Consider the following 18,208-nt stretch of genomic DNA (forward strand, 5'->3'; position numbering starts at 1 on the left):
CCTCAGGTTCTTCCTGCCCACCTCTAATCAATGACAGGAAGCACAATGCTTTAGCTGCTCCTTCTCATAGAATCCCAACTATACATAAAAATACAAGGAGTACACAATAGCTAAAAGGTGGAAGCAACCTAAATTAATGTCCATCAACAGATGAACAAAATACGGTATACACATACAATCTCCTAAAGTAAGTCTTGTCACATGCTACAACATGGATGATCCTTGAAGACAAAAAAATCCCACCACAAAAAGACAAATGCTGTAAGATTCCACTTGCATGAAGCATCTAAATTAGTCAAATTCACAGAAACAGAAAGCAGAATGCTGGATATCAAGGGCTTGGGGAGGGCAGAATGGAGAGGCGTTTAATAGGTCCAGTTTCAGTTTTACAAGATGAGAGAGCTCTAGAAATCTGTTTTACAACAGTGTGGATATAGTTAGTACTACTGAACTGTAACTTAAAATGGTTAAGACAGTAAACTTTATGCCAAGTATTTTTATGATAAAAATGCATTAAAATATTAGGGAGTTAAAGCTCAGCTTATTAGAGCATTATTCGGATACACCAACGTTAGAGATTCCATCCCTGGTCAGGGCACATAACAAGAATTAACCGATGAATCCATAAATTAAGTGGAACAACAAATCAATGGTTCATTCTCTCTCTGTCTCTCCCCATCCCTTCCCCCCTCCTCTCTAAAATCAATTTCTTAAAAAAGTTCAATTTCTATTTTTACACAGAGCAAACCTGAAACTCTAAAATAGCAAGTTAAAGATCTTCAGAAAATTTTAAAAATTTTCCCACCAATCCCTGTTACCTACTTTGGTTTCTCTCAATTTAGATTCCTTCTAAATGAAACAGAACACAAGCAACTGGTTAAAAATCCAATATATTCCTCTAATGGTTTTACCTATGGTTGAAGTGATAATAGTTTCTAATTTTAAAAAATTATGAAGGGGATACACTAAAGCTGTCAAGTCCAACACCTTAGAGAAGATTCATCTTTTTAATGTTAGATCAGGAAAAAGAAGTATTAAGAGAAGTCCTAAGAAACAATACCTTTTAGTAGGCTAAAAATTATCATTAACATGTAAAAAAAATACCCTCAACTCCTCCAAATTTCAGTAGGCATATAACCACAGGCAAAATTTTAGATTAAAGCAGAGGTTCTTAAACAGGGTACACCAGTTGGTCCACGAACCCCCTTGAACTGGATAAAGGAGATCATTCATAGACTTTAGAAGAGAAAAATCCCAGTTGACACCTGAACATTCAAGGAAGTCAATCAACAGAATGCACAATTACAGGAGAATATAACACTTGGTATAGTGACGCTTGGAAGCATTCAACAATGATCTGCCAAAGATTCCACATATACCATGGGCAAAGATCTAGATGACATTTTAATCAACTACTGCTAATAACTAAAATAATTCACACTAATAAAAAAGTTTTATTTTTAATAAACCCAATGTTTGAATATGAAAAATTGGTACAGCAAGTTTTAAAAGTCTTACACACTTTGACAAAAAATTTTTAAGTACAGAAAATAACCACAAAAATATTGAAAATACTAGGCAATAAATAATGGATGCTGTATTCTTAGAAAAGGAAATTCAGAGACTTTAAAATAGAATTATATTGTACTTTAAAGTAGAATTTAAAGAAATACTATTCCTTCTCCTTCCCCTCCTTTCAGTAGTTAAAAGAGTTGGGAAATAGAAAATTACCACACCAATTTTATGCTTTTCTTTTTGGGGGGGGGGAACAACAACAACATCAAACTGTACATGCTGGGCTCAAAACACAATGTCAAGGGCATCAACTCTTTTCTAATGACAAGGCAGCCAACCCAGAAATGGCATTAGACTAGGCTCTGAGGAGTTCAGTAATCTTACATTAACTATTAATGACATTTGGATGTAAGCAGAGAATGGAAAATGCCCCAAAAAGCTAAAGTATTTTGGCAAAATATGTACTGGTATTTAATCTAAGGGACAGTTAAATTTAAAAAGACATATTTCAGTCCTTTGGATCACCAGATGAGTTTAAGGCAGATCTAATTTGGTATCTAATGAACGGAAAGGGAGTAAACGGAATCGATCTCAAGGTGTAGGAAAGCTTTAACACATTCATGCACAAAAGCAGCACACTACTCTATTCTGATCCCTTGTCTTGTGCTTTATGCATCTTTCCATGCATTTATACAATGAAATCTATTAACAAACTAAACCAACAGTTGTCAGGTATTTCTGCATACCAGGATTTCCATTACATTTATTGAAATCAGAGGATCCCCCAAACCTTTACATTATAAAGTACATATTCACTTAAATAGTAATAATCAGACTTACACATTAACAAAGTTATGAAAAATAACTATGAAAAGAATGACATTGTTTTACATTTATGCAAAGTTTCTCCAATGTCTGATTTAACAGAAGATGCCTTGCTTCTGCATTCAATATACTACCCTTGTTGTACTAGTTAAATGTATGAAGAAAATCTAGCCTCACTCAGGTATAGTTGGAAAGGGAGGAGTACTTTAATAGGCCTTGCAGTGTTATGGGTACCTCTTGGATACTACGCCAAAACTCCACATGTAGTAGTTACTTAAAGGTTTTGGAACCTGAAACCCCATTAGTTGTCTGTTACATTAAAATACAATGTTCTATTCTTGCACTTCTACTTATGCATGATTTTTTAACATCACAAGCATTGGTCATTTGTAAAATACTGATTCAGTTATACAGATCTTCCAAATGCTGTCACTATCAAAAATCATAGCCATTAATATTACTATTGCCCTGGCTGGTGTAGCTCAGTGGATTGAGTGTGGGCCTGAGAACCAAAGGATCGTGGTTTGATTCCCACTCAGGGCACATGCCTGAGTTGCAGGCCAGTTCCAAGCAGGGGATGCACGAGAGACAACCATACATTGATATTTCTCTCCCTGCTTCCTTTCCCCTCTAAAGATAAATAAATAAAATCGTTTGTTTAAAAGTGCTCTTTGAAAAAATATTACTACTGACCTCATCTGAAAAATCTTTAGGTACTAGGAAATTATCAAGCTCAGGATGGCAGAACCAATTTCTAAAATTCTAAATTTTTCACTGGAAAGCCCAAATGTATCATGGGCAATAAATACTGTCCATTGAAGCAACAGATATACTGCTCATTTGAAAAAACATCTGCCAAATATCCAAGTCTCAATGACCATAGTTTGACAGTAGTTCCTACTAGTAAAAATCATGTTTAATGAAAAAAGCAGATACTTCAGTTTGAAACTCAAATAATGATTCATGCGAATGCTCGTCCTCCAGACAGTCACCGTGCTTCTCTGACCTGCAGCAGAGGTATGTTAGGTGCACTTCCCCTTCTGTCACACGGAAACACATGCACTCCACAGGCAAGGTGTGATGAAACTAATAGTTTTTACTGTTTCATTAAGGACATTCTTAAATAACATTAGCACTTTTTAACTGCTAGTACATGGTGATGAAAGATGACCATGACTAGTTACTGGTATTATTCGGTGTCAAGGCTTTGATTCATGTTAAGATACCAACAGATTTGCCGAGGTTGCTTTTGTACCATTGGTGCAAATTCATCTTTGTGTTATTATGAAATTAGTTTCAACTCCATAAACATTTTGAAAGAACTAAAGGGTCACTCAGACCACACCTTGAAATGCAATAAATGATAGCTATTTTACCCATGGTTATGGATCCTTTCTGACCAGAAAAATGCACATAAGTACAAACACACAACACAATTTTACATACAACTTCAGAAGGTTCATAAAGTCCATTTATAGCATGTTCTAGCTTCAGAATTCCACTAGCAGAAAATTCAGGAGGTCTCCAAATTGGATTCAATTACTTCAACACAACAATAATCTACTAGGCATTATAAATTGTTATAACCAAGTCAAATTCAAACAACCTCGAACATCTTCACATGAACTAAAAGAAGTAGCTCAAGTTCTTAAATAAATAAAATTATGTTAGAGGAAGTAAAAGTTTTGAGTAAGAATCTCAACTCCACCACCTGCTCAAGGATGCAGTTAATAATAGCCTACTTTCTCATCTGTAATATGGAAAATCAACAGTGTCTACTTATTTCATGGAGTTTTTGTGAAGATTAAAAATACATATGTAAGACTCCTGCCCTGGCTGGTGTAGCTCAGTGGGTGGGAGCACATGCCTGGGTTGTGGACCAAGTTCCCCTGTGTGGAGCATACAGTGTGCGAGAGTCAACCGAACATTGATGTTGCTCTCCCTTTCTCCCTCCCTTCCCCTCTGTCTAAAAATAAATAAATAAAATTAAAAAAAAATATATATATATATATGTAAGACTCCTAAAACAATACCTGGCACAGAGTTAAGCCCTCAATAAATGCTGGCTGTTGTAATCACTTGGGATGGCCCTGCCATCTCTTCCTGACACTGACACTATAGTGGTAAAAATTAAATCCAATTACCTACAAACAATATAATTTATATATTACCCGGCATTTATTTTTCTTCCCTTCTACTAAAAAAGCAACTTGCAGACCCTTGATTACTCAATTATAATTTCCATTACCACCTAAGAGAAGAAGAGATCGCTACTGAAGATGTTAGCTAAAACATCTCTAACCCTTCAATTTTCCTATTTAATAGCATAAGAAACTTACAATAGTTTATCTTTCTTCCCACAACTCAACTAGGCAATGTATATGAACAAATACATAATATATGGGAATCTTTTTACTAATAAAATAAATTATTTGCTTCAAACAACCTTTCATCATTCTTATCTCACAGTTTTCAAGGATTTTAAACTTAGTTCACCAGAAGAGAGTATTAAGAAATAACTAAGTTTAATTTGTTTTTTTGTGTATTTTAACAACCTGAGACAAAATGTCAACTAATACTCTTTTAAAGCCATTATACCTCATTATGTTCTATCAATAAAGAAGAAAAAAATTTAGTATCTTAAAAGAAAACAAGGATAGTGCCTAATACTAGATAAATATGGTCATCCATGTTATTTTATGGGCAAATTTATACTCTTTAAGTAATTGTCCTGCATGAAGTTCCAGACTTGTATCAGCAGTAATGCTGGTGTTAAAAAAAAGGAGCATCACATGGGATACAAAGTAAAAATGTTAATAAACAAGACCACTGTTTGGGGTCATTAGGTTTTGGAATATAGCTAATGTGCCAATATTTGAAATCTAAAATAGGATTCTACCATTTTTTTCTAACTGACCCTAGTGCCTAAATCTAACAAACGTACTACTCTAAGAAACATGTGGCATTACATACAGAATGGATTTAAAACCATTAATATGTGAAACCCCTAACATTACTTGTTTCACAAAATTTTATTTATGTCCTTATTTAGGGAATATGTCCACTCTAGCACTGAATTTTTTTTCTGAGAATCATCCATAAATGTCTAAGTCCTACCAAAAATAAATAGGAAACAGTGTTGAAAAGATGCAATGTATCTGGACCCAAGGTTCCTAAAAACAGGCTTGATATAATAAAATCATATTCTAAAATAACTTCCTATGAAAATTTAAGACTATCAAATAGGAAAATTATATTTACATTAAAATAAAAACCATAAAAATTACTTAATACTTAACAATATTAATATTGAATTAATGAGAATTCTAAGCCTTGAGTAACTAACTCCAGTAAAGATTTATTTTTTAATTAAGGGTCCCAGAGAATCCAACATTCCAAACAATTTTACTTACCAGTAGTAATAATGTTAGGTTGTTTCTTTCTAAAACATCTCTGAGAATTAACAAGAATAGAGTAGAAGGAATAATAGAAACTACCTATTCCAGTCTTGTCATCTGAAGGTTAAACATGCTGAAACCCAGAGGAGTGCTTATCTACAGTGATATACACTAGTCTTTTACAGGATAAAAACCTAACTCTTGACTTCCTTCTATTACTCAGCTGTATCTCAGCAATCCAATTATAAAGCCTACCAAGTAAATAAACGGATGGTGTCCAGAAGGATCACATCAGCTTACCTTTCTCCTATTCTTTCATGACCTCATAATAGTAGTAACTTTTATATTCTTTTATTCAACAAATACTGAGCACCTACTATGTGTCAGGCATTGTTCTAAGCACAGCAGTTTTTATATAGGATGTCCAGTATAGCACAAAAAGATACATTAGTCCTGACTAAGCTCACACTATCACAGTAGAAGTTTGAGGTACTAAATACCATAGGTACGAAATGTTATTAAGGAAGATTTTTTTACACATTTCCAAATAAGGGAGACAAGGGATTCCAGGCGTGACTTGAAGGACAGATAGGCTTAAGACAAGAGAAGACTTGTGGGAGGAGTGTTAGGCATTCCAAGGAAGGGACAACAAAACACAAAGACCCAAACATAAGTGAAGAGGACTTGTTTGGAGAAAAACATCCACTTTGCAGGACTGCAAATCATACTACCAAATAAACTTAGAGATGCAGAGGCCACCCTGACTGGTGTGGCTCAGTGGGTTGGGCAACATCCAGCAAAAAGAAAGGTTGCTGGTTCAAGTCCCAGTCAGGGCACATGCCTGGGTTGTGGGTTAGGTCCCCAGTTGGGGCTCATATAAGAAGCAACCAACCAATCAATGTTTCTCTCCCTCTCTTCTCCTCTCTCTAAAAAAATAAAGTTAAAAAATAAAATAAAAAGTAGAGGGCACAGTGGTGAAGGTTCTGAAACATCTGAAAGTAATTCATCATCCTGAAGATGTAGTTAGTGACCACGTAAGATTTCTAAGGAAACTGCATTTAAGGTTAACTTAGAAGAAAACATAGCACGAGAAGTAGGGAATCATTTGGAAGTTGGTGCAATCCTGTGGAGACATACTGAGATTTGAATTAGGGTGAAAGTAGGTATAAGAAAAGATTAAAACATTACAGAAGTAAAAATGATATGCCGTGACAACAATTGCAAGCAGGAAGGGAAAGACAGACAATTTGGAGCTTTGATGGGAAAGAACTCAGGATATATCACTAACAGAAAATAGGCAAACTAAACTAAAGGCTGAGCTAGATGCAACCTGTTTAGAGACTGGTATAAATAGGCAGGGGGAGGGGGGGGGACACGACACACGACACAACAACGTACGAATCTTGTTTTAGAAAAGCAAATCTTCCCTTAGTAAAATAAACAGAATAGACTATGATATGTAAGGTACAGCATGCAAAAATACCCAAATTCAATCAGTGTAATTTGAAAATTGGATGCTTTTTATACTTAGTAATTTGTATAAACACTGGCACTAAAACAGGTCATATTTTTATTAAAATATACATACCAAGCCTCAGCATATTAAGATGTTAGAAATGCACTGTATGTTGAAGTAATATTTAACAAACACAGGAGAAAATTAGTTGACAAATCAGTAGCAAAATGAAGCTAAGCTGTAGAAGAGAACAACTGATCCATTATACGTACCACAATCATTTGGTCCAGTAAGGTAAGTCTGTAATCATTAATTTCTCCCCATTAAATAAAACCCATGTGTTGAATTTGAAAACCTATCTGCACCACTGCCTTCTAAAATGAACCACAAGGGTTTAACTGAACTGACATTGTCAGGAATGAATGGTTGGTTCAATGAAAAAGGACTAACTCACCAACCTAGCTTCTGGAATGTAAAGCTTTTTATTCATAGTTTCAAAGGCAGGGCTGAAGGGGACCAAAGTCCTGCCACCCCAAAATACTTCTTTTGGGATATTGACTTTGAGCTGGTAGTTAAGAAATAAAAGATTCAGAAAGAACCTTTGACCCTTCCTTTACTTGCCTAAAGGAATTCAGATAGAAAACTAGGCTTAAAGGAAGGGAGCAGCACCCTAGCATCATCACAGAGATCAACTGTGGCAGACAGACAAATCCAGCAAAGCCTGTCAGCAGAGCTTCCCTCTGGGTACCATGGCTTGTGAGTGGCCCAGCAAGAATCTGTTTCCATGTCCACTCTCTCATCAGCCTGTAAATTGCCTATTTTCCCTTTGAAATCCCAGACCCCTGACCACCATTTTCCTTGGTCCAGAATGGCACGTAAACCTCAACTGCCCAATGCATTTTGGTCCCATTTTCTTATGACACCTCCTTATGTACTTCTGTTATAAATTTTGGACATTTTCTCCTATTTTAAAAGACAAATGAACAGACTTTAAAAAACATCCATGTAGTCTTTCTGCCTTCCATTTAACAAGAAAACTAGGAGCTTCTTCAGGGCAGGATTTATGTTCTAAGACAACTCATAGCCCCAGAGCTCACTCAGGTTTCAGGCAGCCCCCAAAGGATCACTGATAAAAGGAATAAATGAAAATCTACCAAGGAATGTTTTTTAAGTATACACACTTTCAAAACTTGGTATTACATAACAGCACAGAGCTAATGATCCAACACTGGAGTGCCTACTATTCAACAGGTACTGGAGTTACAAAACAAGTAACACACGACTCCTCCCTTGAATTTAGAATTCATTTCTCCAAACAAGTCCAGCACCAAAGGTTTCACCAGAAGACCTTGATCTGCCCTATTTGTGTGACCATCAGTGAGTCTCTTAACCTCTTCAAGGTTGTTTCTCATGTGAAAAACAGATGAGGAGGATTCATATGAGAAGATGTGAGAGGGCTCTGTGCAGTATCACAAGCACCATGCAGGCCCACTGGCCTGCCACAGGGCTCACCAGACTTGGACCCAACACATCATTAAAAGTGACACTAAGCACATCCAACCATTCTAGTGGCTCAACACAAAGCATCATCTTACCATCACATGGAAAGATCCTCAAAACAACAGTACTCTAAATCAGAAACAGGGTGTTAATATGAGAACAATATAATCACGATAAAAATTATTTATAAGCTTTCACTAGACGATTTTTAAAAATTAGAAGTACATTTTAATTCACCTGAGTTTTGTTGGAAAATTCCCACTGTAATTCAAGGCAAAGAATATGATTAAAATTCAAAACTTTAAATAATACTGCTGAATGATGAAATAATGCAACCACTTTTTTGAAAAGAATGCCTTCTCTACCCAAGACCATCTCAAATGAGCACAAAATCCCAATGTTTCAAAACTTTAAACTTTTGAAATACACTAATGAACAAATGTGGAGGAAAAATTAAGACTTAATTACTTCAACTGACCAAATCCAGCTTCTAAATTCACAAGAATAAGCCTCCCCAAAGGCATGTGACATACCCACAGCCTTGTTAGTTTCTTATACACCTAAATTAATCCTTACAAGAAATAAGGGCGTCACTGAGCCAGAATTTCTTCAAAGAGTATGCCAATCAACACCACATTCTCAAAGATAGCAAGTTAAAAAAAAAATACTAAAGAGCTTCACTCAAAAATAAAAGATGATGTTAGTATGCTTCTGAGCTAAATGTCGACGTCACCCATTTCAACTTAACTGTCTAACAATGATGTACAAACATGAAAATGCATCACCATTTACTTGTGCATGGAATTGACACAGCAAGGAAACCTTTATCAAAGAACCTTGGCAGTCTTCTTTGGATGGTTTTATATATATCATCTACTGCTCATTTCACTTAATTCAGAGAAAATAATGAGATATCAAGAATACAAGATTTAAGACTATTTTCCCGAAAGATGACTTTTAAAACTTTTCTTCTATTGCTTGGATGACACAAAATGTTCTTAAACTATAACAAGACTAATCTGCAAAGAAATGCTTCAGCATTTAAGCTTTTGAAGATTCTACATTCAAAATTTGCATTAGTAAATGTTCTCTTACCTTCTGCTACATCATCGTCTACTGCTCCTTTCACCTGAGAAAAACACCACTGAATATCATTCCCTCCTCCAGCTCCTGGAAAAGAACACATACCAATTAAAACTGCGTTCTGTTCATGTTTACTCTTGTAAACACTGAGATGGTATCCATGGTTGGCATACTAACAGCCTAGTACTGCCCACATATACAACCATTACCCCAGCGCACTAACTTGAAAAAAAATTAGTTCCCAATAGTTGGTACTGCTTTGGGGAAAAAAAGAGATTCCAGGGAAATATTAAAAGGCCATGTACTGTCAGGAACATTGTATATGTGTTCAAAACTTCCCTTCCATTTTCCCTTCCCCTCAAATACAGTAAAAGCTTTACATATAAGCAAGACCTACCAGAAAGAAAAAAAAACAAATGCCAAAAATCAGAGTTTTCCTTTAAGTGTACAAACAGTCTGCAGAAGATTCAGTAAGATTAAAGTACCACTGAAACGTGGAAGGAGAAAACTTCAGGAACATTACTGCCTGGGTGAGGAGTGTAATGATTCCTAGGCAACCTGTCACCAAAGTGCACAGACAGCAAATACAACATGCAACACCCATTTCTTACATTTCATTCCCAGCAAATCAGTGACTCCACAGAGAAAAAGCCACAATGAAGGCTGGTGAAGAGATAGTCTGGGGAAGCTTGTTTTGCCTCCCTTCACCTTATCCTTCAGATTTCAAAGTTCCTTGCAAAAATTAATTTTGCTTATTTGTCATCATCTAGTGCAAAACAATTTTAAGTTTACTTAACTACTATTCAACAAGGCCAAAGAGCAACTTGTGTATAGCAAACCATAAGTCAATCCAACTTAACTTTGTCAAAGGCTTTATCTATCCAAATATTGAAAAAGCCAGAATTGTTTTGGTCCCTGAATGTTTCTATTTCACTTCTAAGTACTGAGGAGGAAATATTCTGGATCTATGGAGAAATCGAACCTAGGTGTAGCACTGATTCAACCAGATATTTAGCAACCACAGATATTTGTACAACCACAATGCACAAAACTAATCCCCCGAGAAATTACCTTTCTCTTCCTTCACTCAACATTCTTTGCTTAACATTCTAACCTGTTTTTCTCTGTGCATCCTCCCCCTCTTGCAAGCTTTTACCTACATCTCTCTTCTCTTGGCTATTTATATCACTGAACTCCACAACTATTTTAACTAACTCAAATTGAAACCCTTTCAGGAAAAGGACATCTGCACAAGGCTAACATGCAAAACGGAAAGTTGAAATCACATTTTTCATGCAACTTGCTGTATCAAAGGCCTTGCACTCTTTGGATATAAAGGATAACAAACGAAAGAGAGATGGTTCGAGACCAAAAAAAAAACACTCGGGTTTATAGCCTCTAAAATATACGTACACATAGTGCGGGGTGGGGGGGGCACATTATATTTTAACTTGTAACGCACTCTTCCTGCTCAGTGCAAAATACATTTGTATAAACACCCAAGAAGGCTTGCAGCAGGGGGAAAAACAGTAATTAAATGAAGAAAGATCCGCCAAAGAGCCGGAGGGTAGGGGGCGGCTGGAGGTTACACCAGGCTCCAAAGGAGTAGGGACAAATCTGCACTCGCCCCCACCCCGCCCCACCCACGCCTTACCCCACAGCTCGCCGGCACACACCCCACCCCCACCCTTGCCAAGGTTCCAGCCCTCATTTTAAAAGCCATTTCGATATCACAGCGACCACTCGCCGCACCAGAACCCTCCCCACTCCCACCCCACCCCACTTGACCAATTCCCCGAAATCCAAGGGGCGCCCCGCGGCTCTACGACAGGCAAAGACGGTCGCTAGGGGGTGATGGAGGGAGGAGGAAGGAAGCGGTGCCTTGTCAGTGGCCGAGGGTGATTTCTCCTTTACCTGCCATGTTGCGCTGCAAATGGTGACCCTGCTGGGTTCCTCGGGGTCTCTGCTTCCTGAACTCACCCCCCTCACCTGGGGATGGGGGGGTAGAGAGGGCGGATGGCGGCGGATGGCACCTGTGGGGGTTGGGGGCGGGGGTCCGGGAAGAAAGAAGGAGGGGCGGTCAAACGAGCCAGCAGGATGGTGGATTTCACTCTGGGGCTTCCCCGCTCTTGCTTTTTCTCCAGCAGTGGCGGCAGCAGCTATAACAGCGACGGCGGCGGGAGCAGCAGGGGCAGGCGACTCCACTTTCAAAATGGCGCCGGCTGGCCTGGCCAGTGACGTCACCCGGGGCGGAGCCGCCGGGCCGGGCCGGAGGGGTGGGGCGGGGCCAGGGCTGGGGCGGGGAGGAGGAGGAGGAGAAGCGGGGGTGCGGCGGGGCGAGCTCTAGGCCCCGCCCCTCCCTCCCTCCCTCTCTACCTAACCCCCTAACCCGGGTCGGGCTGCTTGTCCCGGCTGGAGTAGCTTCGTTGCGCCTGACCTCGCGTGCTGGTGTTCTGGTCTCTTGCAGTGCCGGGGTGCCTGCTTTCCCGGTCTTGCTGCATATCGGTGTCCCAAACCCTCGCTCCAGTGTCGGTACTCCGAGGCGGGCTCAGCTGTCCAGCTATAGTGCTCCCTCGCAGGGAGCCTTGCAAGCCTGTGTCTTTTTAGCGAATACCCGTATTGCTCCTTCAAACAGCGACCCTGTGCGTTAGCCCAGAGGCCAGTGAAAAAAGGGACAGTGGTGCAAACTCTCTCCTTGACCAAGGTGAAAGTTCGCCAAGCCAAGAAGGACGTAGCTGGGCTGGTTCCATCTGGGTGACCCGGGAACTGAGGTGAGAGTCCTTGGGCCTGAAAGCGGTTAAGAATGTTTCTAAACAGAAAAATGCCTTTGCTAATAGCAGAATATGGCCGAAAAAGTGGCCTGTTCTGTCCAGCTAAAAGTGTAGAAACAGTGGGCAAAATCTGGGCTCTGCAGCGAGGCTGCGAAATGCCGATTCCACACAGGAGGTGTTGGTGACAATCCTTCCTACCTTACAGGATTGTTTCAAGGACTAAATGACTTAATTCAAGCGCATGATAAATGTTAACTGCGGTTATGATTAAATTTGTATTGAAAGCATCTTCAACAGAGTTAGAAGGTATAAGGAAAAAAATACGCAGGAAACTAATCATCAGCCAAGATGGGACGTGCACTCCACTGAAAAATTAGTTCATGATGCAGTCCCAGTGTACATCTTGCTGAATCTCCACAATGCTCCCAGGAAAGAGACATCCACATTTTCCACACGAAAAACAAAAATAGCCAGAATTTGACCTTAAAGTCAAAATGAGTGATAAGGCATTTGGAGACCAAGGGGAAGTTTACAATATTTACATCTCCTGTTTATCATGTCCATTTTCTACCTTTTTCTGGATCTCCAGAGAGTTCCATTGTAAAGTTTTTTAATTCCTCCACAAATGAAAACCTGCAGTGTTGTCTTACTATTCCTTCATTTCTACATTTATATTTTTTACTGTACTAATAGGCAAACCAAAACTGAAAATCCACCCTCTATCTGTCATCTTCCAGCTACCTTTGCAAACAGGTACAAAACTTCAATGCATTGTGCGCTGTAGGTACTTCTATTTTGGTTAATTTCATAAATGTACTTCTCTGCCTATGCCTTTACTGCTTCTTTTTTCACTAGCGAGGGCTCTCTGCCTTAACCGGAACTCTGAGGGGACAGAAGAGAGAGAGACCAGACCATTAAACTGGGGACTGGCACCCCAATCTGCAAATCATTTCCTTGTACTTTAGTTTTTGCCATGTGTAAGATATGAATCTTAACACATCCTGAAAAATGATTTGATCTACATAAATGATTTATTCTTAGAAGCCAATAAAGCTTGCCTAAAACTGGGATGATTATAACAAAAGTTCATATAGCACGGACGATGTACTGAACACTATTCTAAGAACGTTGTATAGAGTCCTGAGAGGAACTGCTGATGAGATGAGCTAAGATGGGTATAATAATCAAAGGCCTGTGCATCTCGGTACCCAGCTGCAAGTGGACCTGGCACTTTTGACCCTGAGCAGTCATTTCAGCCCACCCCAAACTGCCTCCCTTTCTTCTGAATGGCTCCTAAGAAGAGAGGACAGTGTACCCACTAGCCCAGAGGCAACGGTTGCTCTTGTCTGTCTTTCCTTCCATAGCTTACATTCTATCTTCTATCCTCTGCACGAAGGCTTCTGTCCCTATGGATTCTGTCAAGGTCATTAACAATCTCCATGTTACCAAATCCAATGGTTGCTTCTTTTTAAAAAAACATTTTATTTATTTATTTTCAGAGAGAGGGGAAGGAGAAAGAAAGGGAGAGAGAGAAACATCAGTTGGTTGTCTCTCACACCCCCCCAACCACGGACCTGTTGTAACCCAGATATGTGCCCTGATTGGGAATCTAACTGGCAACCTTTAGGTTCGCAGGCCGGCACTCAGTCCACTGAGCCACACCAACCAGGGCCAATGGTTACTGCCTCGGTTTTATCTTTCTCTGCTTCCCAAAGGCAGTTGAAATGGCTGATCTCTCCATGCCCACTGAGACCCTTTTTTTCCTTGATATGTGATTGGTTCTCTTCCAACCTTTCTAGCCACCCATTTCAGTTTCCTTGATTGACTCCTCCTTCCAGACCACCCTCTAAATATTAGGGTGATTTTTCTACCTGGCCACTGTCCTGGGCCCCCTTCTCTAACCACACACTCTCCCAGACACTCTCCTATAGTGTTTCCAGATATTAATGGATGTAAATATCATGTATTTACCATTGGCTGCCAAATGTAGATCTCCAGCTTTGTCCTCATCCCAGAACTGCTGACATAAACACCTACCTGCCTACCTGACAGTTTTACAGATTTATGATAAGCATGTCAAACAAGCACCACCAGAATACAAGTCTTGATTCCATGTCTCCTCCACCATGGCTCAGACTATTTCTCTGCCGGGATCAGCACCATCCCTCACCCCAGTATTCCCCCATGCCACCCCCCTTTCCTTCCTCAGCAGGTAAATGGTTCTTTCAAAACCAATTTAGATGTGACTGCCTCTAGGAAGCCTTCACTGATACTTTTTCCCATTGCCCATCCACCTTAAGCTGAGCTTGTTGCCCTCCCTGAGTATTCTCATAAAATCTAATATACTTCTCTCATACTGACTTATGTTTAAATTATCTAAGTATATGTTTGCCGTTAGACTCAGTGCTTTGGAGGTAGGAAGTATGTCTTATTCATCCCCATATCATCGTCCACAGGATTTGTTAGATTAATTGGTGACTGAATAAATCTCTCTGGCTTGGGAGGAAAACCAGTGGAATGTTGGCTTGTTACACTCACCATATCATAAGTGTTTTTACTTACCCTTCTTATTCTTGGTAAAAAGAGGCATTTTATAAATTATCTTGGTCATTCTGATCCACACTTGTTAGGCCATAGTTGGTTAAATATGTATGTTATATATAGGTAGATTCACAAGAAGAAAACCCGCTGTGGGTTTTCCTGGTGAAGTCCTAGAGAGTCTGTAAGTCCTGGAGGTGTCCTACTTCCAGTTCGAACTGAGTGGCACCAAGGACACCCACAGTCTTGCCAGCACCATACAGCCCTTAGGACTCACCTGCGGGTTTTTGCAAGACAGCTCTTTAAAGTATATTACATGGCAAAAGAAGAATCACTTGAAAGTTCTTCTTTTTTCTTGGAGTCCATATGCACACAAACTTTCCTCTATACTGAATAAGAAGTGACATTGTTTGGATGCTCCTTTCCTCTAGGTACTTAGAACTTGGTGAGGGAGGAGGGTATCCAGGAAAGACCATGAAGTCAAGGGTGAAAGAAGTTCCTGTTTAGAAAGTGATACATGCTGGCAAACCACTGCCCTGCTTGTGACAGTGGAGCAGGTTGAAGGGCTTTACAAGGGAAACTATAAGAATATTTTTATGTACTTTCTTCATATCTACAAATTTGGCCTGGTAGTCAGTTTCCCAAAACTCTGCAAATTCTAGACTCTGCAAAATAGTGACAGTTCACGCCACAATGTTCCTGCTGTAGAATTCACCATCAAATCACCAAAAATCCTACACTAGAAGGATTTAAGTGTTTAAGAAAAATAGCAGTGAATCCACCAGGTAGATTGTTACGTAATCAGACTTTTGTTTTAAAAAAAAAGAGGAAATTGTGCTTTAGGTACAGGATACAAAATGCAGATACAATATTAAAAAAAAGGATATGATCACAAGTGTGTACAACAAACAAAGCATGTGGAGCCAAAAAAGACAGGAAGGAAATGTACCAAGGTGTTCCCAGAAATGTCTCAGGGCAGTGACACAACAGGTTTTTTTTTTTTTGGATATTCGTGTTTCTCCAAATATTCTATAATCAACATATATTAAGGGAAAGAATAAACTTAATTTTAAAAGTTAATTCTAATGTTGGTATTAGAGCATAATGATAAAATCTATGGTATAAATTTTTCACATTAAAGTTGTAGTCCATTATAATGGTATATACAGATTTAATTTAATCTTTGGTTTGACCATAAAACAGAGAAACATTCTCTGTTTGGTTTTTCAACAGTATGCATATGTAACAAGGAAGGAAAGGTTAGTAAATTTATGCCATCATCTTCTACATGTAAGTTGCAACCAAAAATCTTGTTTTATTTCTTCATGGGAGGTAAAGTCCATAAATTTATAACCTGAATTTACAATCTATATCTCTTTGTTATAAAATGCAAACTTGACTTGAAATTAAACATTATCTCTGAAGTCTATTTTCAGTGTTCATATTAAGTAAGTGATCTCAAATGACCTGTAATGTAGGCAAACTATTATCCAAGTAACCTGTCTGATTGAAGTACGTGTGACTCTGCTTCCTCACTGCGGATTTTTTTATCTGGCATTGGAGTTTAGCTCTGACCCTGGTATGTGTCTTATGCCTAAATAACAGAAACGTATAGGCTCAAGATTAGAAGGCACTTTAGGCACCGACTACCCCACTTCTCACAGTGGATGCCTTTCCGGTTCACATAGCCTCTACTTAAAAGCTTCCATTCTATAGTGAAGTTTTGCCACATTTTGCCATATTTTCTTCACAATTTAAAACCTATTTCACTGCTATTCCTTTCTCTTTTTTTCTTCCAGAACGATGCTCTGCTCTCACTCACGGGCACTGGTGTGCTGTGGCCAACTCACGGGGGCTCTCAAGAGCTGATTGTTCAAGGACTAGGAATGTTGTGAGCTGGTTGTTAAAAAAAGAATTATTGAAAATTAAATTTAAAAGCATACGATTAAATTGTTTATATTATAAACAAAGGTCATAAATCCTCAAATCTCATCACTTCTTAATTATTTCTGCTACATTTTACTATTTTCAGTGCTCTGGAGGTTTTTCACGTGCATCGTATCTGTGGAGCAGAAATCGGTCACAATGGGTATATTTACACCTCAGAAATCAGCAAATGCTGAAAGTCAGGGCTCTTTCCCCACCCTCAGGAGAGCTGGTTGTTAAGCCTTTGCCAGCAGATGCCTGCCCATGAATTCATGCACCTCAGCATAAGTCTCTGCCCTAAGATTAGACGCTGCTTTCCCTTCTAATCAGCTTTTTACCCTACAGCATTTCCTCCCATTGACACCAGCCAGGTAGGATGGCCCTCATCTCAAACCATGAAGAATCTGAACTTTTTATTTTTAAATTTCAGCTGTAGGATTTAACTAAAATAAGCCCGCACCTTGGATGTGAACCTTTGTCTTCCATGGAGATGGTGAAATAGTGAGGTAGCGTGAATGAAGACTGACCAGCCAATGTCAAAAGAAACCTGTGCTCTCAGAGGTTGTCTTGAGCTGCAATAAGGATCGAGCAGACGTGTTCGAAACTGTTACTTACTCATTTGTCACCATGCTGCCAGTTGTATAGCTCCCATACTTCCCCTACCAGAAACCAGTCCACATCTCTGCCCCAATGTTTGATAACATATTTTAGGGCTTACTTAAGTATTTGTTTGTATGCTTTAACCTTATTTTGGACCTCCATTATGTTAGGTTTGTGGTATCTTGCCATTATCCACTCCCTACTCACATCTAGCTCAGGGCATTCTGCCGCAAGTCATGAGAAATTCTTCAGTGCTAATGGTTCTTTCAAGCCTCACAGCTGGACATTCTGTACTGTCCCTGATTATTTCGCTGGACTCATTGACAATACTGGTGAAACAGTACTTCTATGATACCCTCCTTACACAAATTTTTAAACATGGAACCCTGGACCCTAAATACTAGATCCTTTGATGTGCTCCACCAGTCCTTCTATTCATCACTTTCCCGCTAACTATTTGGATAAACTATTACATCTGGTACATTAAAGAATCTAGGGGTCCATTAATATTAATTACTGAATTCTATTCTATTATATCCAAGTCCAATGAACGTTGCTTCAAAGCCCCTCAGAGCAGCAAACAGTTTGTCATTTAA

At 39.0% G+C, this 18,208-nt stretch overlaps 1 protein-coding gene across 2 annotated transcripts in view; it reads right to left on the reverse strand.

Moving 5' to 3' along the window:
• The window catches only part of PPP2R2A (protein phosphatase 2 regulatory subunit Balpha), a 93,806-nt gene extending 81,792 nt beyond the window's left edge, over positions 1 to 12,014 (reverse strand). The window contains exons 1-2 of one of the 2 annotated variants that reach the window (XM_037038698.1): positions 11,692 to 12,014; positions 9,790 to 9,864 (exon numbers count right to left, since the gene is read on the reverse strand). In XM_037038698.1, coding sequence (XP_036894593.1) covers positions 9,790 to 9,864; positions 11,692 to 11,698 — 82 coding nt within the window. In that variant the 5' untranslated portion in view covers positions 11,699 to 12,014. Of the gene's footprint in view, positions 1 to 9,789; positions 9,865 to 11,691 lie in introns of those variants that run through there. The other variant, XM_037038700.1, reaches the window with a different exon arrangement.
• Between the last annotated feature and the right edge of the window lie 6,194 nt (positions 12,015 to 18,208).

The sequence above is a fragment of the Sturnira hondurensis genome, unplaced genomic scaffold (genome assembly GCF_014824575.4).
Source record: "Sturnira hondurensis isolate 20B ecotype Veracruz unplaced genomic scaffold, ASM1482457v3 Scaffold0024805, whole genome shotgun sequence".
Taxonomy (NCBI): domain Eukaryota; kingdom Metazoa; phylum Chordata; class Mammalia; order Chiroptera; family Phyllostomidae; genus Sturnira; species Sturnira hondurensis.